The 26,045-nt window shown below is 55.9% G+C and overlaps 2 protein-coding genes and 1 long non-coding RNA gene across 12 annotated transcripts in view; 1 reads left to right on the forward strand and 2 right to left on the reverse strand.

Annotated features, from left to right (window-relative positions):
• Positions 1 to 2,465: 2,465 nt before the first annotated feature.
• On the reverse strand, positions 2,466 to 5,684 carry LOC112579945. The gene is made up of 2 exons (XR_003104283.1): positions 5,623 to 5,684; positions 2,466 to 2,978 (listed from the first exon to the last, which is right to left on the reverse strand). It is a non-coding gene; the product is annotated as an uncharacterized LOC112579945 (long non-coding RNA).
• Positions 3,025 to 11,102, forward strand: LOC102394885 (steroid 21-hydroxylase). 4 transcript variants are annotated; one of them, XM_044928831.2, is made up of 10 exons: positions 3,025 to 3,289; positions 3,387 to 3,476; positions 3,584 to 3,738; positions 3,952 to 4,047; positions 4,160 to 4,450; positions 4,615 to 4,815; positions 5,303 to 5,481; positions 5,562 to 5,665; positions 5,809 to 6,023; positions 11,021 to 11,102. In XM_044928831.2, the coding sequence occupies exons 1-10, from the start codon at positions 3,088 to 3,090 to the stop codon at positions 11,021 to 11,023; spliced, it is 1,536 nt and encodes a 511-aa protein (XP_044784766.1). In that variant the 5' UTR covers positions 3,025 to 3,087; the 3' UTR covers positions 11,024 to 11,102. The 4 variants fall into 4 exon arrangements, with proteins under 4 accessions (XP_044784766.1, XP_044784762.1, XP_025123633.1 ...); XM_044928827.1 differs by lacking the exon at positions 11,021 to 11,102 and adding an exon at positions 6,556 to 6,614; XM_025267848.2 differs by lacking the exon at positions 11,021 to 11,102 and having other exon boundaries at positions 4,160 to 4,261; positions 4,364 to 4,450; positions 5,809 to 6,083.
• TNXB (tenascin XB) overlaps positions 6,116 to 26,045 on the reverse strand; it is a 56,545-nt gene continuing 36,615 nt past the window's right edge. For 3 of the 7 annotated variants that reach the window (XM_025267820.3, XM_025267787.3, XM_006059152.4), the window contains 24 exons: positions 25,406 to 25,783; positions 24,676 to 25,020; positions 22,121 to 22,417; positions 20,265 to 20,597; positions 19,504 to 19,905; positions 17,299 to 17,628; positions 15,257 to 15,580; positions 14,470 to 14,871; positions 13,571 to 13,858; positions 12,927 to 13,205; positions 11,401 to 11,688; positions 10,056 to 10,379; positions 9,405 to 9,740; positions 9,023 to 9,145; positions 8,773 to 8,910; positions 8,444 to 8,563; positions 8,194 to 8,337; positions 7,970 to 8,100; positions 7,714 to 7,846; positions 7,458 to 7,609; positions 7,269 to 7,365; positions 7,016 to 7,177; positions 6,769 to 6,932; positions 6,116 to 6,416 (listed from right to left, as the gene is read on the reverse strand). In XM_025267820.3, the coding sequence (XP_025123605.3) occupies positions 6,315 to 6,416; positions 6,769 to 6,932; positions 7,016 to 7,177; positions 7,269 to 7,365; positions 7,458 to 7,609; positions 7,714 to 7,846; positions 7,970 to 8,100; positions 8,194 to 8,337; positions 8,444 to 8,563; positions 8,773 to 8,910; positions 9,023 to 9,145; positions 9,405 to 9,740; positions 10,056 to 10,379; positions 11,401 to 11,688; positions 12,927 to 13,205; positions 13,571 to 13,858; positions 14,470 to 14,871; positions 15,257 to 15,580; positions 17,299 to 17,628; positions 19,504 to 19,905; positions 20,265 to 20,597; positions 22,121 to 22,417; positions 24,676 to 25,020; positions 25,406 to 25,783 (5,792 nt within the window). In that variant the 3' untranslated portion in view covers positions 6,116 to 6,314. The remainder of the gene's footprint in view (positions 6,417 to 6,768; positions 6,933 to 7,015; positions 7,178 to 7,268; positions 7,366 to 7,457; positions 7,610 to 7,713; positions 7,847 to 7,969; positions 8,101 to 8,193; positions 8,338 to 8,443; positions 8,564 to 8,772; positions 8,911 to 9,022; positions 9,146 to 9,404; positions 9,741 to 10,055; positions 10,380 to 11,400; positions 11,689 to 12,926; positions 13,206 to 13,570; positions 13,859 to 14,469; positions 14,872 to 15,256; positions 15,581 to 17,298; positions 17,629 to 19,503; positions 19,906 to 20,264; positions 20,598 to 22,120; positions 22,418 to 24,675; positions 25,021 to 25,405; positions 25,784 to 26,045) is intronic. The other 4 variants (XM_025267810.3, XM_025267791.3, XM_025267802.3 and 1 more) reach the window with 4 other exon arrangements.

Here is a 26,045-nt window from a genome sequence, read left to right on the forward strand (position 1 = left end):
GCCAACTTTGGTGTTTCTTAATACTCTGAGGGAACCGCTGTTCCCCAGGGTCAACCCTCCCCACCTGCCTGCCTAGCTCTCCCCCATCATGGCAGCACCTCTTGGGTCTTCAGGGCTAACCTAGAAATTCATCTAGAGGAATGTGCCGAGGTCATTTTTAAGGGAAACTGAGCTAACTCAGTAGCCTGCCATTCAGTCATTCAACAGGAATTGTGGACCTCTCACTCCAGGCCATGCCCTGCTCCAGGTCCCCATCTTCTGTGAATGGTGTGAGGTCAGGGAGCTGCATGGTTCTGTGGGGCCTCTGACCTGTCTGGGTGCATGTGAGAAGTGGGCCGGGGAGGCTTCCTGGAGGAGGTGACCTGTAAGTTGGACTCGGCAGGCTGAAAAGTCAAGCAAAGGGAGTAGGAGTAGATGAGGGTATTTGAGGCAGAAGAAAGAACATAAAAGGCCCCAAGGCTGGAGGCAGGACAGCACTTTTGGGGGCATTGCATATCATTTATCTTGTTTGGAATTAGGATTTGGAGGTGGTATGGAAGAGACGGAGCTGGCAAGGTACACGGTGTCCGTTATGAAGCGGTGTTCACAAGCAGGTCAGCAGTCCAGGTCACTCGCCATTTGAACAGAGTCCCCTCCTATTCCATGAAACTTTGAGTAGTTCTGACCTGGGAATTCCCTGGTGGCCCAGTGGCTATGACTTTGCGCTACCAATGCAAGGGGTCCAGGTTTGATCTAATTCCTACATGCCACAAATAAGAGCCTAAGCTGAAAAAAAAAAATCCTGCATGCTGCAACTGCAGATCTAAGATTCCCAATGCTGCAACTAAGATCATGCGTAACCAAATAAGTTAATATTTTTTTACAAAAGCGTTCTGACCTTCCTCAGTGTTTCAGAGGCTTCTTAGGGCTATTGTCTACATGGTCATTGCCCATCAGATCTCTCCTGAAATCCGGTCAGCATGGTGGTGGCATAAAGCCACGTATGAGAGTCAAATTTTCAGCTATAGTTGTGGCAAGACAAGATCTAGGGCCTGAGATCAACTATGAGGAAGGAGCTGCCCAATCCCAGAAATGCTATGTTTTCTCCCTTCCAGTCCTGGGCCTGGGTCCAGGCTGAGCTGAACCTCTCCCATCAGGACCCAGCGGTGAACTCTTTAGGCTAGTTGGCACCACCAGGCTCTCTGGTGGCAGAGTCTTGCTCTGATTAAAGCTCTGAGGTCAGTTGGCAGAGAAAGGATGGGGTATTGGGGGATGTGTGGGCTCAGGTCAGCTCTAAGCCCTCACCCCACCTCCTAGGTGCCCCAGCCTCCCACCGAGTCCTGCCACCCCTCTTTAGCATGCTACTGCTGCTGCTGCTAAGTCACTTCAGTCGTGTCCGACACTGTGTGACCCCATAGATGGCAGCCCAGCAGGCTCCCCCGTCCCTGGGATTCTCCAGGCAAGAACACTGGAGTGGGTTGCCATTTCCTTCTCCAATGCAGGAAAGTGAAAAGTAAAAGTGAAGTCGTTCAGTTGTGTCCGACTCTTAGTGACCCCATGGACTGCAGCCTACCAGGCTCCTCTGTCCATGGGATTTTCCAGGCAAGAGTACTGGAGTGGGGTGCCATTGCCTTCTCCGCTCTTTAGCATGACCTCTCCTTTAAGTCCTTCAACTGCACCCTCACCTGCAACAGTGGCCCCTGATAGCCCTACTTAGTCCACTGGGACCCCACCCCTCATGGCAACAGCTCCCTGAAGAGGGCTGGGCCCCTGATCCCAGCTGTGGCTATCAAGTTCCTTCCTGAGGACTTTGGAGTCGATGGGGGCATGTTTGATCACGCCATTAAAGCCCTTTTGTCCTGAGGCTAGACCCGTATTCTGTGGAGTCTAACCTTGAAAGCAGTTCTGTACCGCCTGCACCTGGGAGCACAAGCAGCTTGACTGCAGACAGAGAGGAGGGAGGGGACTTCCCTGGTGGTCCAGTGGTTAAGAATCTACCTACCAATGAAAAAAGTGGGTTGGATCCCTGGTCTGGGAAGATCACATGCTGTGAAGCAACCAGGCCTGTGGGCCCCCATGACTGAGCCTGAGTTCTAGAGCCCACGAGCCTCAACTACTGAAGCCCACATGCCTAGAGCCTGGACTTCACAACAAGAGAAGCCACTGCAATGATGAGCTCGAGTATCACAACTAGAGAGTACCCTCTGCTCGCCGCAATTAGAGAAAGCCCAGGCGTGGCAATACAGGCCCAGTGCAGCCAAGATTAATAAACAAATGAAAGAGGAGGAACGAAGAGTGAGGAAGCAGCCATGTCTCTAGGGCTCTTTAGTTCACAATCCCTGGCTTTCCAAGGCCAGAAGGTCCCTTCTACTTGCCTGCTCTGGATTCTGTGAGATATCCCTCTATTTGTAGAACAATTCTTACTTTTGGCTCAAACTAGCTCAAGTGGGTCTCTTCATTGCAACCAAAGAACGTCAGGTAGAGGGTAAGAGCTCCAAACTGGGGAAACATTTAATTCTTCAAGTTTTGAGAATAAAAAGAGGCATTATTACTGATGACACTTGGACTATAGGTATAAACTGGGATAACACATGCAAACCGGGACATGTGGTTCCCCTATCTGTAAGTTAAAAGAAAAACACACACATCATTCTCATCTCATTTCCTGCTTCAAAGGCCATCTGGGAGCGCATATTAGGCGTGGGTTGTCATTCTTTTCTCTGAGACAAAGCCCGTGGCAGGAAGCTGGTCCAAGGTGGTGGTGGGGGTGGGGTGGGGTGGGGTGGGGGTGGGAGAGGGCTCATGGACGTGTTTTCCTGAACGGTTGACAGAAAGCTGATTCTGGCTGTTGAAGAAGGTCAGGGTTGTGTTTCCTTTCCTTTCTTCTTGATAGATGAATGGGAAAAGGCCTGCTCTTTGATATTGGATTTTCCAAGGCCAAAAGATTCGATGCCATTCCAGGAATGTACTGTTTTGTGGGCGGGACAGTGGGCAAGGACCTGAGGGAAGGAGTCGAGGGAGGCTTCAGAACAGCCCAAGGAGCCAGATGGCTGGAGGTGTGGAGAGCTATAAGTGGTGGGGCCGGGGCCTCTGCCTGGGTCTCCAGCCATGGTCCTCGCAGGGCTGCTGCTGCTGCTCACCCTGCTAGCCGGCGCTCACCTGCTGTGGGGCCGGTGGAAGCTCAGAAACCTCCACCTCCCACCTCTGGTCCCCGGCTTCCTGCACCTGCTGCAGCCCAACCTCCCCATCCATCTGCTGAGCCTGACTCAGAAACTCGGGCCTGTCTACAGGCTTCGCCTTGGGCTGCAAGGTGAGGGTCTGCCTCCTTCCTGGCCCACAACAGTGAGGAGGGTTGGGGGTGTGCTTTCCTGCTGACTTCCTGCTTTTCCTACCACTCCCCCCGCCAGAGGTGGTGGTGCTGAACTCCAAGAGGACCATTGAGGAGGCTATGATCAGGAAGTGGGTGGACTTTGCCGGCAGACCCCAGATACCATCCTGTAAGGGGTTGCTTGAGGGGAGAAGCAGGGCTTTGGGAGGCAGGGGAGGTCAGGCCTGTGGCTGCCTTGGTCAAGTCGACCCTCCCACCCCCAACCCCTACTCGCAGACAAGCTGGTGTCTCAGCGCTGCCAGGACATCTCTCTGGGGGACTACTCTCTGCTCTGGAAGGCCCACAAGAAACTCACCCGCTCAGCCTTGCTGCTGGGCACCCGCAGCTCCATGGAGCCCTGGGTGGACCAGCTGACCCAGGAGTTCTGCGAGGTGAGCCTGGACTCCCACAGTTAGCCCAGGTCAGCTTCACCCCTCCTGGAAGGCCCTCTATTTTTTTTTCACTTATATTACCCAAAGCATGTGGCATCTAGTTCCCTCACCAAGGATCGAACCTGAGCCCCCTGCATTAGGAGCAGAGAATTTAGCCTCTGGACCACCAGGGACGTCCCAGGTCCCTATTTAGTTCATGCTCTTTCTCTTCAGCGCATGAGAGTCCAGGCCGGTGCCCCCGTGACCATCCAGAAGGAATTCTCTCTGCTTACCTGCAGCATCATCTGTTACCTCACTTTTGGAGACAAGGTCAAAGCTCTCTTTTCCTCCCATATGCCTGCCCCCCTCCCCCCACCCCCTGCAACCCCTCCCTGATCCTCTCCTGGTTCTGCACTGAAAGGATGTCCTCCTTTTCTGGCAGGAGGACACCTTAGTACATGCCATTCACGACTGTGTTCAGGACTTGATGAAGACCTGGGACCACTGGTCCATCCAGATTTTGGACATGGTTCCTTTTCTCAGGGTGAGGAGGCACAGCCCTGACACGCCTGGTCCTGGGAGAAAGGGTGGGGATGGGGAACAGGCTTCCTTGCCAGCAGCTACACCTTCTTACTCTCTGCCCCAGTTCTTCCCCAACCCTGGGCTCTGGAGGCTGAAGCAGGCCATAGAGAACAGGGACCACATGGTGGAGAAGCAGCTGAGGAGCCACAAGGTGGGAACCGTGCGTGGAACGAGCTCCTCCTCGGTTGGCAGCGGTGACGCTACTGCCCAGAGCCAGGCAGCTTCTGGGCCATCCCTGTGGTCCTGGACCCATGGCACCCTCTAAACACTCTCCCCAAGCCAGGCACTCAGGCCAGCTCGTCCTCCCTTCCCCAGGAGAGCATGGTGGCTGGCCAGTGGAGGGATATGACGGACTACATGCTCCAGGGGGTAGGGAGGCAAAGAGTAGAAGAGGGCCCGGGACAGCTCCTGGAAGGACACGTGCACATGTCTGTGGTGGACCTTTTCATCGGGGGCACTGAAACCACGGCGAGCACCCTCTCCTGGGCTGTGGCGTTCCTACTTCACCACCCCGAGGTATGCCCAGGAGGAGGCAAAGGGATCCTTCCTGGCAGCCTGGCCAGGGTGGCGGGAACCTAGCTCACTGATGCCATGCAGGCTGTGTTGTGGGGGGTAGGACTGGGTGGGTCAGTGGGGTTTGCCTGGGTTCTCCCACTTGGCGCATAGTTTCATGTGAGTTCGTCCAGGGAATGGTGGAAGGTGGGCTTCCCTAGTGGCTCAGATGGTAAAGAATCTGCCTGTAATGCAGGAGACCTAGGTTCGACCCCTGGCTCGGGAAAATGCCCTGAAGAAGAGAATGGCAACCCATTCTAGCACTCTTGCCTGGAGAATTCCAAGGACAGAGGAGTCTGGAGGGTTACAGTCCATGAGTTTGCAAAGAGTGGGACATGACTGAGTGACACACACACACACACACACACACACACACACACATAGAGACACACATCGTGGAGGCTGGCAGCTGGGGGCTGGCCAGTGTCAGGATTGGGGCTCCATTTCCCAGATTCAGCGCCGCCTTCAGGAGGAGTTGGATCGCGAGCTGGGCCCTGGAGCCTCGTGCTCCCGAGTCACTTACAAGGACCGCGCTCGGCTGCCTCTGCTCAATGCCACCATCGCGGAGGTGCTGCGCCTGCGGCCGGTCGTGCCCCTGGCCTTGCCTCACCGCACCACGCGGCCTAGCAGGTGACTTCGGAGGCCTAGGGATGAACGGCCAAGGCCCCAGCAGGGCCTCGGCGGGCCTCTAACTTAACCCTAACCCTCAGCATCTTCGGCTACGACATCCCTGAGGGCATGGTCGTTATCCCCAACCTCCAAGGTGCCCACCTGGACGAGACCGTCTGGGAGCAGCCGCACGAATTCCGGCCGGGTGTGTGGCGGGGCGGGTGCCCGCGATCGGAGCCGGGGATCGGGGGGCGGGGGGCGGGCGTGGGGGGAGGGGCGTGGCGGCGCAGCGGTGTCCCGAGGCCGGCAGCCCCTGAGAGCCGGATCGGTCCTTCCGCCCGCCCGCAGACCGCTTCCTGGAGCCGGGCACGAACCCCAGCGCGCTGGCGTTTGGCTGCGGGGCGCGCGTGTGCCTGGGCGAGTCGCTGGCGCGCCTGGAGCTCTTCGTGGTGCTCCTGCGACTGCTGCAGGCCTTCACGCTGCTGCCGCCGCCCGTGGGCGCCCTGCCGTCGCTGCAGCCGGATCCCTACTGCGGCGTCAACCTCAAGGTCCAGCCTTTCCAGGTGCGGCTGCAGCCCCGGGGGGTGGAGGCCAGGGGCTGGGAGAGCGCCAGTGCCCAGTGATGGGGGAGGAGTGGGTGGGAGGACTCGGCCAGTCACGTGCCTCGGTGTCTTCTTTTATTGCTCCCGTACAAACCCTTGCCCTCCCCCCTGTAAACATGGTGCTGTGAGATCGCGGGTGGAGAAGGCTTCCGCTGGTGGCTTGATGGTCAAGGTGGCCCCTGGCTCTTCTCTCGGCGCAACCCCTCAGTGCTCGGCAGTCATTGTGGGGCGCTGGAAGGGTGAGCGGGCGGCTCAGCCTCCCCTGCCAGGGGGCCGGTAGCTTCTTGGTCTCAGCTTCATTTCCGTGAAGGGCACTGAGAAATCGAAGCCCTTCCAGTAGTACCAGCTCACTCCCTGGGAAGGGGGTTGTTGGGAGAAAGTCAGTATCAGACGTTAACCTCCCACCTGCCCTCCCCTCTGGGGAGATGGTTCCAGAAATCAATCAGCCATTCTCCCTGTCTCCCCTTTTCCTTTTAAACCCTCAACTGCAAAGGACTGAAGCAGAATCCTGAGCCGTCCCTTTATATCCAATAAATCATCTCCTCCTCAAGATAACTTGGTGAGATTGGCATTATTGTTCCATTTCACAGGCGAGAGCCCTGAAGCGCTGAGCCATTCAGTAACTTATCACAGTGTGTGTCACAGACACCCAGGCAGGTGGAGCCCCAAGCACCTCCAGCTTGGTGAGGCCCCCCAGACCTCTCACCTGGTGGTCCACTGTGCTCCCATAAAGCCCGTTGAGGTTGGCATAGTGGCAGTTCCTGTACCACCAGGCCCCTCGGTAAGAGACGGCACAGGAGATGAGCAAGTTGTTGGGGTCTCGGTCCCGGGCAGAGAAGACACTGCCACTGTGGTAGCTCATGGAGTCCCCTGGCAGGGCGTGGAAGGAGCAGTGAGGTCCTTTCCTCTCCTCTCCCGGCTCTCCCTGCCCGCCCCCCAGACTGAGCCCTCACCTGCGGTGCCATGGTAGCCTTCCAGGTGGAGGCGGTAGTACTCATCGGCAGAGTCCACTTGGAAGGAGTCGTACTGGGCAAACACAGCCTCGTCCCCAGCCCGCAGGTCCACGCGCAAGGAGTAGTCACCAGCTTTGGTCAGGCTGTGCAGGGCCTCATTGCCTGTGGGTGGGGAGTTTGTGCTCGTGGGGCAGTGTGAGTCCACAGGGCCCCAATCCCTTCCCTGGTCCCCCAATCCCTGTGAGACACTCACCCAGCCAGAACTCCCCAGAGATGTTCCCAAAACCATGGGCGTAGTCCTCCCAGTCCCTCCAGAAGTCTGTTTTTCCATCCATGCGGCGCTGGAATACCTGGAAAGTAGGTGGAGGTATTGTTAGCCTGTGGCTCCCGGCCTGGCAACCCCTCCTGGTACAGACCCCATGGGCTTCTGACTGCTACGCACCAGCCAGCCACCCCCATCGGTCTCCATGTCACAAAACACGTTCAGGGGTCGCTCGCGGTTGCCATTGAGGAAGATGGTGGTGGTCCTTGATGTGCTGACCCCGTTCTGCATCTCCTCCCCACAGTCCCGGGGGAAGGGGATCCGCAGCCCACCTGGGGAGAGGAGTGAGGGGCCAGTCCTTTATCCAGATCCTAGACTGATCCTAGACCCCCGCTACCCAATCATCCCCCAGACTCAGGTCCCAGGGCCCGAGTACCAGTGGTGAAGGAAGTGGACACAGGGGGAGTGAAGCTGTCACCCCACATGGCCCGGAGCCATGTGCTGTAGGGGGTGGAGGGAAAGAGGCCGCGGAGCTGGTGAGAGGTGACCCCTCCTGGGAGCAGGATCTCCTACGGAACAGACAAGGGGTGGTCAAAGGAGAGGGAGGTGGTGCCCACCCCCAGAAGCAGAGGCAGCCTCTCTGGACCGGAATCCAGGGAGGGAGCTGGCCTGAGGAGCAGGGCTTGGGGCACCTGGGTCTGTCCCCCTGGGGTGTTGAAGCTGAGCAGGTAACCAGTTGGGGAGACTTCGGGTGCCGTCCAAGTGAGCAGGGCTGTGCGGGGGGTCACTTCCTTGGCCTCCAAGTCCTGGGGTGCCTCCAACCCTGAGAGCAGGAGGAAGAGAAGATGGAGATGAGGCTCTTCCTGGCTCTCTTGCTCCCCCCGCCACCCTGTCCCATGCACCTCACAGACCACACCTGTGGTGAAGGTGATGCTGGCTGGGGAGGTGAAGTTGGGGCCCCGAAGGCCACGCAAGGTTGCTGTGTAGTTGGTGTGGGTCACCAGGCCCTGCAGGGGGTAGTCCATGGCGCTGCCAGGGGCTGAAGCCTGGAGGGAAGGGGCTGGGAGGACGCGGGTATCAGCGCTGCCCTGCGGGAGCCCAGCCTGCCCTCTGCTCCCCATCCCTGAGCCAGTACCCCCCTAGAGGCCTCATCCAGCCTCACTCACCCCCTGGGGCTGTGACCTTGACATCATAGGTATCCACCGGGGTCTGGGGGGGCTTCCAGTGCAGCAGGGCGGATTCATCAGTCAGGTTCAGTGCCCGCAGCTGGGTGGGGCCATCAGGAACTGGGAGAAGGGTGGCGGGAGGGTGGCGCTCAGAGCTGGTCCTGGCTGCTCTCCCCACCTGTCACCTTCCCAAACTCCGCTGCACCTCTCGTCTGCCATTGGAGCCTCCAACACCCCTGTTCCCCTCCCCTTCCCCATTCACTCTCAACTCCCACCAGTGCCCTCATTTTCTTCCCCTACTTCCTGCCCGGGGTCCCAGTCCCGCTCACCTGTGGTCAGGAAGCCTGTGAGAGGCTCACTCTCCTCAAAGCCACGGACGGAGACCACAGTCACCTCGTATTGAGCTCCTGGGATCAGCCCCTCGAGTTTCTGGGTCCGGCCATCCACCAGCACACTCTGTGGCTCCCCTGGAAACACACAGTGGCTGGGAGGTGGGGGCGGCCAGGGAGGCAAGGAGGAACGACAGGGTGGGCAGGGTGCAGGGGGAAACGAGCAAGGACACAGGCCGAAGGGTATTACCTCCATCTGCCAGTTGGTAGGAAACTTTGAAGCCATCCACCCTGGATGTCGGGGGCGTCCAGCTGACCCTGGCTGAGGTCTCCCTGATGTCGCTGAATTGGAGGTCACGGGGGCTCTCTAGAACTGACGGGAAGGATGTGCGAAGGAATGATGACGAGGGCACGGGGTGGGGAGGCTCCTTCTCCCAGGGCCCCACAGCCTCCAGACATGCTCACCACCACCCACCTTTCCTCTGGACTTAGTAATGGAAGCTACTGTGCAGATTCCAAGCTCTCCACCACTCACCAACTCCCACTCTGGCTGTGGCACTAGGTCCCACCCTACAAAGTACAAGACCCCCACTTTGGGGCAGGGTGCCTATGTGCCCAGGATGGAGCCTCACCTGGGCTGAGGGTCCGGGCTGTGCCCTGGATGCTGTCGGCCTTGTGGGGCCCACGCAGCCCGTACAATGTAAGGGTGTACAGGGTCCCTGGATGCAGGTCCCGCAGCACGGCCGAGCGCCGTGTCCCTGGCACCGTCAGCTCCCGCTGCAGCAGGGGACGTAGCTGTGGTTCCAGGGTGCTTGGAGATGGTACTCCAAAGCGGAGCAGGAAGGAGTCAAAGGCCTCGGGTGGGGCCTCCCAGTTGAGCCTCAGTGAACTCGTGGTCACATCAGTCACCGACAGGTGAGACAGCCTGGGCCCTGGCTCTCCGGGTGTCTGACCCGCAGGAACTGGCCCTGCAGAGTGGGTGGGAGAGAAGGGTTTGGAGACAGAAGCACACCAGCTAGGTGCCCTGCGGCAGGTCCCTTCCTGGCCCTCATTTCCTTTCTGTAAAATGGGGCTAATGAAGGGCTGCCACCCATGATGACAGGTCGGACCCATAATGACAACACGTGTGTAGGGCCAAGGCCTGCCGGAGCGCCCCTTCCTCCCTCCATGGCGCCCTCATGTTCTTTCCCCATGGGCACCACTTCTGGGCACCCCCTTTCGCCTTCCCAGTCCCAGACTAGAGGCAGCCAAGGCCAGGACACCAGTCCCTCTCTGGGTGGTACCTGTGGTGCCCTCAGCTGAGACGGGCCCCAGGCGCTTCCCTTCGTGGAGGCCGTAGAGGAAGAACTCGTAGGAGGTGCTGGGCTCCAGGCCTGACACGAGGACCTTGTTCTGGTTGCCCCCCACGAGCAAGGCCTGGGGCTGCCCATCTGTGTCCTGATACTGGACCACGAAGGAGTCAAAGGGGCCCTGGACCACGCTCCAGGAGAGGCGCAGGGAGTCCGGGGACACGTCCCTCACTGCCAGCACCCCTAGGCGGGGCCCTTCAGGGGGCTTGGGGGCTTCCGTGGCTGCGTGCCAGGGTGCTGGTGTGTCCTCTTCTGGGGCTGTGTGGGAGAAGCCCAGGGAGAAGCTGAGTGCAGGGTAGGGGGCGCAGAGGGGCCCTCCCATTCCATCTCACCTTCCAGAGATGGAGGGGGTCAGGGCTGAGGCTGAGGGGGGCACTTTTCCATCCTGGCCACAGCAGCCAAGTGGAGAGAAGACAGGGACTCAGGCTCTCCTAGCATCTTCCTGCTCTTGAATCTGCTGCATCCCTGCTGAGACCCTGATTCCCCCACCCCCTACCCAGACCTCTCTGAGCGCCAGCCCAGTTGCCCCATGGCCTTTCTGTGGGGCTCCTATGCTGCCTGAATCCTTCGCTTGTTTTCTCCTTCTCTGCCCCGAAGTCTCAGCATGCCCCACTCTAGATGTCTGCACGGCCCTGCTCCCTCCTCAACCCCCAGGGCGGCCTGAGCCATGGCCTGAGGCAGGACTCCCTCAGTCCCTCCCTGAGCTCAGGGCACATGGGTCTCCCTGCTGAGAAGGCCTGAAGATGGAACTGGCAGGAGAGCTTGAAAAGCGACTCCCACCAGCCAGGCTGATGCAGGGCTGGAGGGGAGGGCGCGATATTAGGAAGTCTGGAAGGGGAACTCCATCAGTGCAGTCACTCCTGTTGCTCTCTATGCTCCTTGCCTGCCTTGTTTTCCAGTAATTTTCCATTTGAGAAAATGCTCCTGACTCATCCACGGGAGGGGGTTTGCCTTATCCGGGCAAGGCCGCTGCGGGGAGGTAAGAGATGATCCAGTACGGTGATAGGGAGCAGCTGGCAGCTGTGGGGCTGGGGGTGGGGGGGTGGGGAGGGGAGGCGGGAGGTTAGGGACCCTTGCCAGGGCTTTGTCTTTCTGCTTGTCTTGGCTCTGCTTTTGACGGATCCCTTGAACACTGTTCCAAGACTCTTCCTCCTGAGCCCTGGGCAGGGCCCCCTTGCGCTTCCACCTTGACCACTCCTGCCTGACCTGCAGCACAGAGGCCTGGGGACACGCCCTCAGGCCGGTTTGCAGGGACCAAGCAGCACGGCCTCCTGCTCACCTGTCATTCCCAGGACAGAGGCGGGGCCCAGGCGCTGTCCTCGGAGGAGCCCGTAGAGCAGAAACTTGTATTTCCTGCCAGGTTCCAGGCCCTCTACGGTGAACCCCCTCTGGTCTGCGGCCACAGGCACCATCCGGGGCTGCCCGTCTGTGCCCCTGTACTGGACCATGAAGGAGTCAAAGGGGCCCCGGGCCACCGTCCATGAGAGGCGCAGGGAGTTTGGGGTCTCATCCGTCACTGTCAGCTCCCCCAGGTGGGGTGTGGGCTGTTGTTCCTTCTCCATGGGGGCTGTGGGGAGAGTGGGGGCAGGGGAGAAAGCCTTGATTAAGAGCTGCCTTTATCTCAGCCCTGGCAACTTCTGGGAGGAGGGAGGGTTCCCCCACAACCTGGGGAGACAGGCTGTCCCAGCCCTGTCCTTCCAAAGGAGCCCAGTTTCCTCCTCTGGGGGCTACTGCCCAAACTTCTAGTCCCCACTGCCTCCCCTCTGTGATGAGGGTGCAGTAAATGCAGAAAAGATCACCTCAAGAGAGAGGGCAGGCTGGGGTTGCAGGAAGAGCCTCAGTTTCCCCTGACCCCTGGTTCCCAGAGCCAGGAATGTGGCCAGAGCTGAGAAAGGCGCCCAGAGGATGTCTAGGTTGTCAGGGAGATGCCCCCAAACAGTCAGAGCTGGCCCGGGCAGCCAGCCAAGCTCCTGGGCTCCCATCGCTGGCCATGACCTCCCCGTGCCTTGCCATCAGCCTGGGCTCTCCTTGCCACCTGCTTCCAGTTGGCACTAACTCCACTAGAGCAGGGTGGCTGGGTGGGGCAGGGGGAGAAGCCAGGGGCAGAGCTGAGAGGACAAAGGGCAGAGCGGAACACAAAAGGGACTTGTCTAGGTGGGTGTGGGTGCTGACTGATGAGGGGTGGAGAAGCCTATATCCAGTCTCCACAGTGAGGGTTTGGGGAAGATAATTATGGAGCCTGAGACCCCCAGGCCCCAGCTGGCCATGTGCCCCATCCTTGTCTGGCCAGGGTGACTCATGGTCCTAGAGGTGGGGTAAGGGTCAGTGACCCACCTCCACCCGTTCCTCAAGAGGCTGAGTCATGGTCACAAGACACTAGATTTTTCCATGGTCTTTCTGCAGCCAAACCCTCCCATATTTTCCACCTCTTGCCATAGAACTGGAATGGAGGGAAGAGGATGTGAACATTTATTGAGCCCCATTAGATATTATTCATAATCATTATGCAGGTCTGGAAACTGAGGCACAAGGAAAAGAAGTGGCCTGTCCAAGCCCACATAGCTGGCAATCAGAAACTGAACACAGGTCTGCTTGGCTCCAAAGTCTGAGTTCTTTTTATTATATTGCCAATAAGAGATTGAAGGAAATAAATGCTTAGAACAGTGCCTGGCATTCAGTAGGGACTCAATAAATATTTGCTTTTGGTGTTATGATTGCCATGTCAAAATCCCCGGGGCCAGCTCTGGGGGCTCAGATGAAAGACAACTCTGGAAAAGGCCGCGGGTTGGGGGACCCAGGGCTCACCTGTGCTGCCTTCAGCGGAGATGGGGCCCAGTCGTTTCCTGCCTACCAGCCCATAGAGCAGGAACTTGTATTTCCTATTGGGCTCCAGGCCGGGGACGGTGACCTCGCGCTGGTCGGCGGCCACAGGCACCACGCGGGGCTGCCCGTCCCTGTCCTTGTACTGGACCACGAAGGAGTCGAATTCACCCTCGGGGACTGTCCAGGAGACGCCCACGGAGTCTGGGGTCACATCCGTCACCGTCAGCTCCCCCAGGCGGGGAGCAGGTTTTGTGTCTTGGACTGGACAAGAGAGAGGTGCATGGAATGTGACAGAAATGAAGCAGGCAGCCTCCTCAGGGTGCTAGGGTCTAGGTGCTGGCTCTGGGTGCTGGGAGCGGGTGACAAGGTCACAGGTCAGGAAGAGGGGAGGCAGAGGAGTAAGGATTAAAGAGGGGCCAGGGAAGAAAACAAGTGTCACTGGGGATATAGGAGGAGTAGGATGGGAACGAGAGGGTAACAGGGTACTCAGGACTTGGATTTCACTGAACCCGGTAAATAAACGGGTCTGGGGTGTGGAGCATGGAAATGCGAAATTCCACAAGGGAGTGGAGGATGGTCAGTTTAGGATGGTCAGATGGCAAAGGTGGCCTCCAGCCCTCACTCACGAGTCTTTGCGTCTGCAGAGACTGGGCCGTGTCGTTTCTCATCCCGGAGTCCAAACAGGAGGAACTTGTACTTGCGGCCGGGGGCCAGACTCGAAACTGTGACCTCTCGGAGGTCTCCAGCCACAGGCACTGCCTGGGGCTGCCCCTGTACATCCTTGTACTGGACCAGGAAGGAGTCAAAGGGCCCCTGCTCCACCGTCCACAAGAGACGCGCTGTGTCCGAGGTCATGACCGCGACCGCCAGCTCCCCTAGGCGGGGTGCCAGGGGGCGCTCCGTAGTCAGGGAGGCTGGAACAGAGCAGAGGAGACTGTGGTCAACGACAGGACCCTGGGCCAGAAGGGGGCGCTGTTCCCTGGCTGTGAAATGACCATTTGCAGCAAACTCTTCTTAACTGCTTCATGTGTCCCAGGCACTGCTGTAGGCAGTTCGCAAATAGTGCATTTAATCCTCACACAGCTGCTGAAGTAGGTGCTTTTATCCTTAGCACCCTTATTGTGTGGGCATCCGTGGTGCAGAGAGGTTAAGAAACATTTGCAAAATGAGTACCTTCAGAGCAGGATTCAACCTAGGGAACCTGGTTCTCCATCTGTGTGCCAAGCTGCTAAAATGCTTGGTCGGGGAGGCTGAGGAAGCCACACATGAACACCTGAGCAGGTCTGAGGGTCCAGATCATGAAGGAAGGAAGAAAGCGGAAACGTGTGGGGCAGAGGCTACCTGCCGAGCTGACCCCGAGCACACCGTCTATCAATCCTCACGCAATTCGAGCATGGGGTGGGATCCCCAGCACCACGTGAGGAAAGAGAACAGGCCCCATTTGTGAGAAGTGCTGATGTCCCAAAGAGGGAAACACAGGGCCACAGAGGGAAACCTAGGGTTTGGGGCTCGCTCTCCTACTCACCGGTCATGCCCACGGTGGACACAGGGCCCATGCGCTGCCCCCCGTGCAGGCCATACAGGTGCATCTTGTACTTGCGTCCAGGCTCCAGGCCCCCAACGGTCACTTCAGTCTCCTCGCCCCCGACACGCACCACCTGGGGCCCGTCCCTGCCCTTGTACTGGACAGTGAAGGAGTCGAAGTGGCCCTGGGGGATGGTCCAGGAGAGGCTCAGCGAGTCTGGGGAGGATCCTGTCACCGTCAGGTCCCCCAGGAGGGGCTCCTCGGGGGGCTCCAGGGCCTCTGTGCTGGGTTCTGTGGGGCTGGGAGTCTCCTCCATCTCTGTGGGACTGGGGGTCTCCTCCATCTCTGTGGGGCTGGGGGTCTCCTCCATCTCTGTGGGGCTGGGGGTCTCTTCCTCTGCAGCTGAGAAGGAGGGATACACAGAGGGTGAGGCAGGGTCCCCGGGAGATGTCCTTGGGTCTCCTCCCAAGCCATGGTCCCCAGCTGGGGACCCCGAGGTCAGTTCAGAGGAGCCTAAGGAGGCTGGTGGTCCTGCTCGGTTCACACCTCACAGACATGCCTGGAGTCTCTGGGGTCAGCTGTAGGGACCAGGACCGCCACCAGCATGGCTCACAGAGGCCCTTCTCTGCCCAGGAAGATGCACTAGTCCTCAGGGAGCCCAAGGGAGGCAAAAAGAGCACCATGGCTCAGCCTCGAGGAGGGGGGCCTCCCACACCCCACTCCCCCATCACCTGAGGGGGTGGTCTCCCCACTAGGTCCCATCCTGGGGCTTCCACTGTGCACTCACTGGTCACCCCGATGACAGAGATGGGGCCCACACGCTGGCGGTCATGGAAGCCATACAGGTTCATCTTGTACTTGTGGTCTGGCTCCAGGCCCGAGATGGTGACCCCGTCCTCATCCCCGGGCACCCTCACTGCCTTGGGCTGCCCGTCCCCATTCTTATACTGGACCAGGAAGTGGTCGAACTGGCCCTCAGGGACGGTCCAGGAGAGGCTCAGAGAGTCGGGGGTGGCATCTGTCACGGTCACCTCCCCCAGGCGGGGCTTGGTGGGAGGCTCGGGGACCGCGGTGGACGGGGTTTGGGTGGTCATGGCATCGTAGTCTGGAGCTGCACAGAGACATTCAGGACAGGTGAGGTATCCTCAGTCCTCAGTTCAGCATATAAAGGGGTGTATTACAAAAATAAAATAATAAGGTACAGGACATGTCTGTCCACAGGAGCTCTAACTCCTCTTTCTCTTAACTTAATGTCGGCCCTCCTGGCACCTTAGCCTCATCCGCCCTGCTCTCACCCCTACCTACCAGCTCCCTTCCTCACACGCAGGCCCACATGGCCGCTGTGCTCTGGGCCTCCCTCCACTGTGGTCTCACGGATCTTAACTCCTTTTGGCTCATGTCTTGGCCCCCAAGCAGCTCAGAAGCCCTAACCCCCTTCTCTAATCAGAAACCTGGAGTCTTCTTGGATCCGTTCCTGTTGCCATCTGCTGTCTTCCCAGGTGGTGCTAGTGGTAAAGAACCTGCCTGCCAATGCAGGAGACTAAGAGATGTGGGTTCAATCCCTGGGTCAGGAAGATCCCCTGGAGGAGGCATGGCAACCCACTCCAGTATTCCTGCCTGGAGAGTCCCAGGGACAGAGGAGCCTGGTGGGCTCAGACACGACTGAAGCGACTTAGCACACACGGACCAGTTTCTCTCTCTGGCGTCCCTCCTGCATCTTCTCACTCCCCACAACTGGGCCCCGCCACCCGTCTGGGACGCCCTTACCTGTCACCTGGGTTACCACCTCCCTATGCCTCTCTGCCCCCCGCCTCCACCTGTTCTTCACAGGGAGCCAGAATGAGTCTTTAAAAGTACATCCGAGGGTCTCAGTCTTGGCATAAAACTGTGCAGCAGTCCTCTCTATTCTAGGAGAGAAATTCCTGGCTTCCTGAGCAGTCCCAACCTCTCTACCCCCATCTCAAGACTCTCTCTCCCACTCCAAGAGTTTCGTATAAAACCCTCGTGTGCCATGATGCTCCTGCACTGACTGAGAGCCTTCATCCTGTCTGTAAGTGTCACCAAGATAACGCCTGCCGGTCAAGTCTCAGCTGTCCCGCGGGAACCTGTGGACACCCGTGGGCAGGCAGGCTGCTGTTGGCCTCACTGCCCAGTTTTGGCCTGGCTAGGGCTTCCCATCACCTACACATCCCCCTTTGCTGGTCCACAGCCTGTCTGTGAGCCCCGTAGGATAAGAACTGGTTTCTCTGCCACTTTCAAGGTTTATCTCAGTGAACTTCCTCGGTGCTTGGCTCAGGCCACCCACATCTTTCTTGAACCACTGGTGTCACAAGTCTGCTAACACCCAAACTGCGCGGCCAGGGGGCGTTTCAGTCAAGACGCTAAATTCTGAGCACGCTCCTGCCTTCCTCCATAGCCTCCAGTCAACTACATAGAGGCCGAGCTTGCCTGAGCTCCTGTGAGGACTCAGGCATGCAAGCACGATTCTGTCTGATAGAATTTAAGGAAGCGTCCAATTGCTTTGTGAGGAGCTTTAGCACAGTGTGGTCCCTGGACCAGCAGCATCAGCATCAGGAAGGACTTTAGAAATCCAGTATGTCCAGCCCCAGCCCAAACCTGCCAAATCTGAATCTGCCTTTTAACAAGAAGCCTTGACCATCTGATGTTCTGGAAAAGACATGCTGCTGAGAATATTTATGTTTTCATTAAGATGGGAATAAAGGGAAATTTAAGATGGGAATAAAGGGAAACTCTTCCAGGACCTGTCTTCCCCATCCTGCACCCCACCCTCCCCACCTCACTCATCGCTCACGCCCTACCCTCACTCACCTGTCACACCCACGGTGGACACGGGGCCCACGCGCTGCCCCTTGTGCAGGCCGTACAGGTTCATCTTGTACTTGTGTCTGGGCTCCAGGCCCCCAATGGTCACCTCAGTCTCCTCGCCCCCAACACGCACCACCTGGGGCCCGTCCCTGCCCTTGTACTGGACGGTGAAGGAATCGAAGTGGCCCTGGGGGACGGTCCAGGAGAGGCTCAGCGAATCCGGGGAGGATCCCGTCACCGTCAGGTCCCCCAGGAGGGGCTCCTCGGGGGGCTCTGGGGCCTCTGTGCTGGGCTCTGTGGGGCTGGGGGTCTCTTCCACAACCTCCTGAGGGTCTGAGAAAAGAGATTGGGGGCAGAGGCTTAGATGGCAACTTGCTTTGATGTCTGCTGATATCAACAGAGACAACCAGCGAAAGATCCAACAAAACACTCCTCAAGCTGCAGGCCTGGAGGCTCACGCAGCCTCTGGGTGCAGCATTTGGTGACTCTACGCAGGGGAGACTGAGACACGCCCGACCCCCTGACATACTGGCTGGCAGGCACCATGAACCTTCAGAAGGCAATTCGGACATGCATGTCGGGAGCCAAAATACTGCTCATTTCCTTTGAACCAATAATCTCATTTCTGGGCAGCTATCCTAAGAAAATTATTAAAAAGCAGGAAAAGTTGTATCACGGGAGTTCATTTTGGGATTATTCATGACAGCAAGATGTGTCAGGACTCCAAAGGAACCACAGAAGAAGATTAATTTTGTTATGGCACTTTCACCATGAAGCATCAAATGACCATTAAAATGATGATTAATGATGGTTGTGTAGCCACAGGATAAAAGCTCTCAGTGTAACTTAGGTACAAAAAAAGTTAAGAGCCAAGAATTACATGAACACTCTGCAACCTGAAAACATGCAGGCATGGAAAATACAGAAAGAGCGGGTGTTACACACATTGTTATGAATGGTGGTTCTTGGGTCAGAAAGTGGTCCGATGAGAGATTTGTTTCCCCTACTTTCCAAACTTTCCATCATATTGCTATATGCTTTTCAGAGAAAAATACAGACTTAAAAAGAAACTGGATTATAAAAATTAGTAGTCCGGTGGTGGATGTGGAGCAGGGACATGGGTCCCTCTGTGCTTTTTGCATATGCTTGTGATTTGCATGATAGGGGGCCCTCTGTCCGAAGTGTCTTCAGGAGGGGAGAGTGAACCTCACAGAGACAGTTGACTCACCCCACAAAAGATTGACTCTCAGGAGCTGGGTTCTCCCATGTGCAGAGGAACCCTGGTGACATATTTTCACTGGGCATAAGACTCCAGCTGACAGTGATTTAGAAAAGCCACCCTGACTACAAGTGGGGAATTTAATTCCCCTGGGGGATTTTTTTTCTTCATTTCTTAGAGACTAGAAATTGTAACTTTTTCATAATCATCAATGAAATAAATTGCAAGAATGATGAGCGGAAAAGATGGAAGGAATACAAAAGAGGAGATGATGTACTGAAAAAAAATTTCCTGATTATAAAAGAAAAAATGCTTGTCACTTAAGAAAATGTAAATGACACAGAACAGAACAAAATGGGAAAAAAAGCACAATGGGAAAAATAAAAGCAAAATGGGAAAAATATTGTATTGTGTCCCACAAGTCATGCATCCCATGGGATGTTTCCTTCCAGTTGTCTTACTATGCAAGTTATTTTCAAGTGGTTTTGATTAGCCTCCTTACAAACATTGTAAACTCTTATTTCATTGTAAAGTATAAAGTAATTGTCTTATGTTTAAACATTTCAATGATGCCGTAATAGGTCATTTTACAGATTGTTGTCTAATTACTTAATCATCTCAGTGTGGTTGGATGTTGGGTTGTTTCTTTCATTCTTTTTTTTTTCTTGTAGTAACAAAGAATGCTGTGATTTGTGATTAAGATGGAAAGAAAAGAAAATTCTAGTCAAGTCAAGCTTGGTCTGAGCCTGACACATTTCACCCTTCGAGGCAGCCAGTGACTGACCATCAGAGGAGGTCACACTACTGTGGACAATGAGGCTGTGGATTGACAAAGGCCAGACCACCACACACGGGTCATGGCCCAGGGCCATGGAGGAAGGGCATAAGAGGGATTCAAGGTCTGGTGAAATAACAGAACAGTCAAACAGGTCACCCATGAGGAAAAGCTATTTCCACCCTGGAGACCCCTGAGCCCCGCCGTCACTCACCGGTCACGCCCACAGTGGACACGGGGCCCACGCGCCGCCCCCTGTGCAGGCCATACAGGTTCATCTTGTACTTGCGTCCAGGCTCCAGGCCCCCAACGGTCACCTCAGTCTCCTCACCCCTGACACGCACCACCTGGGGCCCATCCCTGCCCTTGTGCTGGATAGTAAAGGAATCGAAGTGGCCCTGGGGGACAGTCCAGGAGAGGCTCAGCGAGTCTGGGGAGGATCCTGTCACCGTCAGCTCCCCCAGGAGGGGCTCCTCAGGGGGCTCCGGGCCCTCTGTGCTGGGTTCTGTGGGGCTGGGGGTCTCCTCCATCTCTGTGGGGCCGGGGGTCTCCTCCACCTCTGTGGGGCTGGGGGTCTCCTCCATCTCTGTGGGGCTGGGGGTCTCTTCCTCTGCAGCTGAGAAGAAGGGACACACAGAGGGTGAGGCAGGGTCCCCAGGAGACGTTCCTGGGTCTCCTCCCAAGCCTTGGCTTCAACTCCAGGCCCTGAAGTCAGTTCAGAGAAGCCCATCTTTGGGGCTGGGTGGTCCTGCTTGGTCCATACCTCACAGACATGCCCAGAGTCTCTGGGGTCAGCTGTGGGGACCAGGACCGCCACCAGCATGGCTCACAGAGGCCCTTCTCAGCCCAGGAGGACACACAAAGGTCACCATGGCTCAGCCTCAAGGAGGGGGGCCTCCCACACCCCACTCCCCCTTCACCTAGGGGGTGATCTCCCCATTAGGTCCCATCCTGGGGCTTCCACCATCCACTCACTGGTCACCCCGATGACAGAGATGGGGCCCACACGCTGGCGGTCATGGAAGCCATACAGGTTCATCTTGTACTTGTGGTCTGGCTCCAGGCCCGAGATGGTGACCTCGTCCTCGTCCCCAGGGACCCTCACCACCTTGGGTTGCCCGTCCCCGTTCTTGTACTGGATCAGGAAGTGGTCGAACTGGCCTTCAGGGACGGTCCAGGAGAGGCTCAGGGAGTCGGGGGTGGCGTCTGTCACCGCCAGCTCCCCCAAGCGGGACTTGATGGGAGGCTCAGGAGCTGCAGTGGGCAGGTCTGTTGGGGCTGGAGTCATTTCTTGGTCTTTTTCTGAGGCTGGATAAGGAGACAAAGAGAATGGTGACATGCTTCCTGAGCTCCCTCCTGACAGGATGGATTCTGGGATTTCTCCAAGACACACCAGGGCCCTGAAGCTGGGACTCCAGTGCCCCAGGGTTAAGACTTCATTTCCCTAGTTTAAATGTTCAGCTTCCAGGGGCAGGGCACACACTGTGGAGATGTCAAGATGGTAGGGTGGGATGCCGCTGACCTCAGCATGTGCAGCATGGAACCTGCAGGAGCTGCTGAGCGAATTCACTTAGTGGGCCAGGACTCATGCTTTGTAACAGCACCACGTCTAACAGACACATCGCGTCAGGAGGTGCCTGTGCCCAGGTTCCTAAGTATTTTCCTTTAATATCTCCTCTGGTTTAGAAGGCTTTTCTGAGCATTTGAGAATCTAATTTAGATTCCACAGTAGACAGCAGAGATGAGACCACAGGAAATCAGATCATCTTTGCAGTTGGGTTGCTTGGGGACCTCGTATTAATTCTCTTGCCAGTTTATGGCAGGGACGACACATCACACCCACAGATTTCTTTTGTCTTTCCTTTTCTGCATAGAGTTTTATTCTGGCTTAATAGCTGAATTATAAAATCATCGTGTTTCAGATCTCCATTGTGTTTGGGAACGAGGTTTTAAGCATGTCGCAGGTAATAGCTATAAAGGAACTTAACACAAGCAACCAACAGACAAGGAGTAATTAATGAAGAGAAAATATCTTGTTTAGCTGCACATATGACTAATATTAGGGCTTTCTTCATAGTTCAGTCAGTAAAGAATCTGCCTGCAGTGCAGGAGAACTGGGTTCGATTCCTAGATCGGGAATCTTCCTCTGGAGAAGGAAATGGCAACCCACTCCAGTATTCTCACCTGGAGAATCCCACGGACAGAGGAGCCTGATGGGCTCCAGTCCAAGGGATCGCAAGAGTCGGACACAACTTATGGACTAAGCCACCATGACTAATGTTAACTACTGAAGTAACAGTATCCATGATAGCAGGGTTCCGTGTTGACATAGAATCCATGGGTATTAGTATCAAATACAATTTTACTCAGTGAAATCAATAATAATTATGAGAATTCACCCAAGGGTTTTTAGTAACTAATTTTCTTCCTCAAAAGGAGGAGCCGTAGTTACCAAACACTGTGGGTGAGGCAAGCCACACCCACCCTGCCAGACAGGTAGGGTATTCTTTCTGCAAGGATGCCGAAAGGGAGGCACAGAGAGGCTGAGTGACTCTCTCGAGGTCACACAGCTCTAAGGAGCTGAGAATAGGGCCAGCCCCAGGTCTGCCTGAGTCTATTATTTCCTTGGCATCTTCCCTCTTCAAGGACTCAAAAAGTGTAAAGGGTGAGACACCTAAAGTGACAGTAAGGCTTGCAGTGAAGACAGGCACAGAACCACTCCCAGGAGCTTGGGAGGCTCAGGCTCAAGAACAGTGGGAGAAAAACACAAGTACTGGCAATTAAAGGGGAACTGAGCCCAGCTCGGGGCCAGTGTCCTACTGCACACTCACCAGTTAAACCGACAGTGGAGATAGGGCCCACGCGCTGGCGGTCGTGGAAGCCATACAGGTTCATCTTGTACTTGTGGTCTGGCTCCAGGCCCGAGATGGTGACCCCGTCCTCGTCCCCAGGCACCCTTACTGCCTTGGGCTGCCCATCCCCGTTCTTGTATTGGACTAGGAAGTGGTCGAACTGGCCCTCGGGGACGGTCCAGGAGAGGCTCAGGGAGTCGGGGGTGGCGTCTGTCACAGTCAGCTCCCCCAGCTGTGGCTTCAAAGGAGGGCTAGCAGGGGGCTCCTCTTCCCGGGCTGGGGAGAGAGGCAAACAGAACCGTTCCTGCTGCTGGAAGGAACTGCTGAGGCCCTGCTCTCCTGGGTTCAGGCCAGAAGGTGGGCCAGATCTGTGGGCCTAACTTCAGATCCAGCTGTACCTATGGCCATCACAATCTCTTTGTGGCCTCTTTATGGTCCATCCAATGTGCCAAATGGCCTCTTGCCTCGATGCCTGAATGTTCTTTCCCCAGATGTCTGCTTGGCTCATGTTCACACCTCCTTTAAGTCTTCATTCAAATGTAAACTTCTCTCTAGGGCCTTTCCTGCCCACCCTATTTAAAATCCCAGTTCTCCCAATTGCAGCCTATCTTTCTTAATTGGATCTGATTCCAGCAAAAAATTGCAAAAGAACAATTAGGACACCATCAGGAAGGTGAGTGCTTAGTCGCTCAGTCATGTTCAACTCTTCGTGACCCCACGGACTGTTATGTAGCCTGCCGGGCTCCTCTGTCCATGTGGATTCTCCAGGCAACAATACTGGAGTAGGTTGCCATGCCCTCCTCCAGGGGAACTTCCTAACCCAGGGATCGAACCTAGATCTTCGGCATTGCAGGTGGATTCTTTACTGTCTGAGCCACCAGGGAATCAGGAAACTAGTAATACCCGAATATCTAGTTTTTTGGTTTTTTTTTTCCCGAATATCTAGTTTTTAAAGGCACAATCACTGTGTCATGGTTACTTTTAAGTGGTCTTTTTGAAAAGAGCAGTACACTTAAATATGTAATGATGAAGTAAAGAGTGTATAGAATACATTTTAAAATATTACAGCACTGTATCCATACAATGGAATATTATTTGACTATAAAGGAATGAAGTACTGCTACATGCTACAACACAGATCAACCACAAAAATGTGCTAAAATGTGGTAAAAGAAGTCAGACATGAAAGAGCAGGTATTGTATGATTCCAGTTATATGATGTGTTCGGAAAAGGCAAATCTACAGAGACAGAAAGTAGATTTGTGGGGATCGGAAAGGGGCCCTGACAAAATGGGTCTGGACACCAGATTTCATCTCAATGTGCTGGAAAAGTTCTAAAATTATTAATAGATAGTGATGATAGTTGTACAACTCTGTAAATACACTAAAATTGATAAGCTGTATGCTTAAAACAGGTGAATTCTATGGTATGTAAAGTATACCTCAATAAAGCTGTTAATAAAACATTCTAGGACTTCCTAGTGGTTAAGAATTTGCCTGCCACATTGAAACAGGTATAATATCATATATGAAGTGAATTGCCAGTCCAGGTTCGATGCATGATACAGGATGCTCAAGGCTGGTGCACTGGGATGACCCAGAGGGATGGTATGGGGAGGGAGGTGGGAGGGAGGTTCAGGATGGGGAACATGTGTACACCTGTGGCGGATTCATGTTGATGTATGGCAAAACCAATACAATATTGTAAAGTAATTAGCCTCCCATTAAAATAAATAAATTTATATTAAAAAAAAAAGAATCTGCCTGCCAACACAGGGGACATGAGTTTAATCCCTACACTGGGAAGATCCCACATGCCACAGAGCAACTATCTTCTTGAGCCACAATTATTGCGCCTGCGCTCTAGAGCCCTCCAGTCGTAACTACTGAACCCCACAGCGCCTAGAGCCTGAGCTCTGCAACAAGAGAAGCCACTGCAATGAGAAGCCCCTGTATTGCAACAAAGAGTAGCTCCTGCTCGCCACAACTAGACAAAACCTGCGTGTAGCAATGAAGACCCACCACTGCCAAAAATAAAGTACATTAAGAAAAAGGAAGAAAGATGATTTTCTAGTTGAGGAGGGTGGGAAGTGATGGGGTCTGGATGAGCTAGACTGCTCAAGAGGTGCTTTTTGGTTGAAGCAGGGTGATTGACACATACGAATTCATTATGCTATTCTTTCCCTTTGGGTATATGTCTGAAATTTTATATAATAAATATTGTTGAGATTTACTATTTCATGGCATTTGTCCCAACACCCCAGAAGAGTTCTTTTCAGAGTTTCCACGCAAAGCAGAGAGCCACAGACAGGTCATGTGTGACTGGCTTGGAGGCCTCAGTCCCCAACAGCCTTTCAAGGGCAAGCACTTCCCTGGGACTCCCTCTTCCTGCTCCTAGATCACTCCTGAAGTGCTGAATGGATAATGAATGAACTAGAGATTTGGGGGTTTTAGGGTCTTCAGTGGAAGACACTAGAGAGGCTCTACTATGAGACCTTTCCTGAGACCTCATCCCAAGCCCCGCCCTCACTCACCGGTCATGGCTACAGTGGACACAGGGCCCACGCGCCGGCCCCCGTGCAGGCCGTACAGGTTCATCTTATACTTGTGTCCAGGCTCCAGGTCCCCAACGGTCACCTCGGTCTCCTCACCCCCGACACGCACCACCTGGGGCCCGTCCCTGCCCTTGTACTGGACAGTGAAGGAGTCGAAGTGGCCCTGGGGGACGGTCCAGGAGAGGCTCAGCGAGTCCGGGGAGGATCCTGTCACCATCAGCTCCCCCAGGACGGGCTCCTCAGGGGGCTCCGGGGCCTCTGTTCTGGGTTCTGTGGGGCTGGGGGTCTCCTCCACCTCTGTGGGGCTGGGGGTCTCTTCTGCAGCTGAGAAGGAGGGATACACAGAGGGTGAGGCAGGGTCCCCGGGAGATGTCCTTGGGTTTCCTCCTGAGCCATGGTCCCCAACTGGGGACCCTGACGTCAGTTCAGAGGAGCCTAAGGAGGCTGGTGGTCCTGCTCGGTCCAGACCTCACAGACATGCCTGGAGTCTCTGGGGTCAGCTGTAGGGGCCAGGACTGCCACCAGCATGGCTCACAGAGGCCCTTCTCTGCCCAGGAGGATGCACTGGTCCTCAGGGAGCCCAGGAGAGGCACAAAGACCACCATGGCTCAGCCTCGAGGAGAGGGGCCTCCCACACCCCACTCGCCCATCACCTGAGAAGGTGATCCTCCCACTAGGTCCCACCCTGAGGCTTCCACTGTCCACTCACTGGTCACCCCGATGACAGAGACGGGGCCCACACGCTGGCGGTCGTGGAAGCCGTACAGGTTCATCTTGTACTTGTGGTCTGGCTCCAGGCCCGAGATGGTGACCCCTTTGTCATGCCCCGGCACCCTCACCACCTTAGGCTGCCCATCCCCGTTCTTGTACTGGACGGTGAAGGAGTCAAAGTGGCCCTGGGGGACGGTCCAGGAGAGGCTCAGCGAGTCTGGGGAGGATCCCGTCACTGTCAGCTCCTCCAGGAAGGGCTCCTCAGGGGGCTCCGGGACCTCTGTGTTGGGTTCTGTGGGACTGGGGGTCTCCTCCATCTCTGTGGGGCTGGGGGTCTCCTCCATCTCTGTGGGGCTGGGGGTCTCTTCCTCTGCAGCTGAGAAGAAGGGACACACAGAGGGTGAGGCAGGGTCCCCAGGAGACGTCCTTGGGTCTTCTCCCAAGCCTTGGCTTCAACTCCAGGCCCTGAAGTCAGTTCAGAGAAGCCCATCTTTGGGGCTGGGTGGTCCTACTTGGTCCACACCTCACAGACATGCCCAGAGTCTCTGGGGTCAGCTGTGGGGACCAGGACCGCCACCAGCATGGCTCACAGAGGCCCTTCTCAGCCCAGGAGGACACACAAAGGTCACCATGGCTCA

The sequence above is a fragment of the Bubalus bubalis genome, chromosome 2 (genome assembly GCF_019923935.1).
Source record: "Bubalus bubalis isolate 160015118507 breed Murrah chromosome 2, NDDB_SH_1, whole genome shotgun sequence".
Lineage (NCBI taxonomy): Eukaryota > Metazoa > Chordata > Mammalia > Artiodactyla > Bovidae > Bubalus > Bubalus bubalis.

What these genes read in the sequence shown, in the direction of transcription:
- LOC102394885 (XM_044928827.1), top strand. Translation starts at nt 3,088, where the DNA reads ATGGTCCTCGCAGGGCTGCTGCTGCTGCTCACCCTGCTAGCCGGCGCT. An exon ending in GCTTCGCCTTGGGCTGCAAG is followed by an intron (nt 3,290 to 3,386) that starts GTGAGGGTCTGC and finishes TCCCCCCGCCAG; the next exon opens with AGGTGGTGGTGCTGAACTCC. An exon ending in AGCAGCTGAGGAGCCACAAG is followed by an intron (nt 4,451 to 4,614) that starts GTGGGAACCGTG and finishes TCCCTTCCCCAG; the next exon opens with GAGAGCATGGTGGCTGGCCA.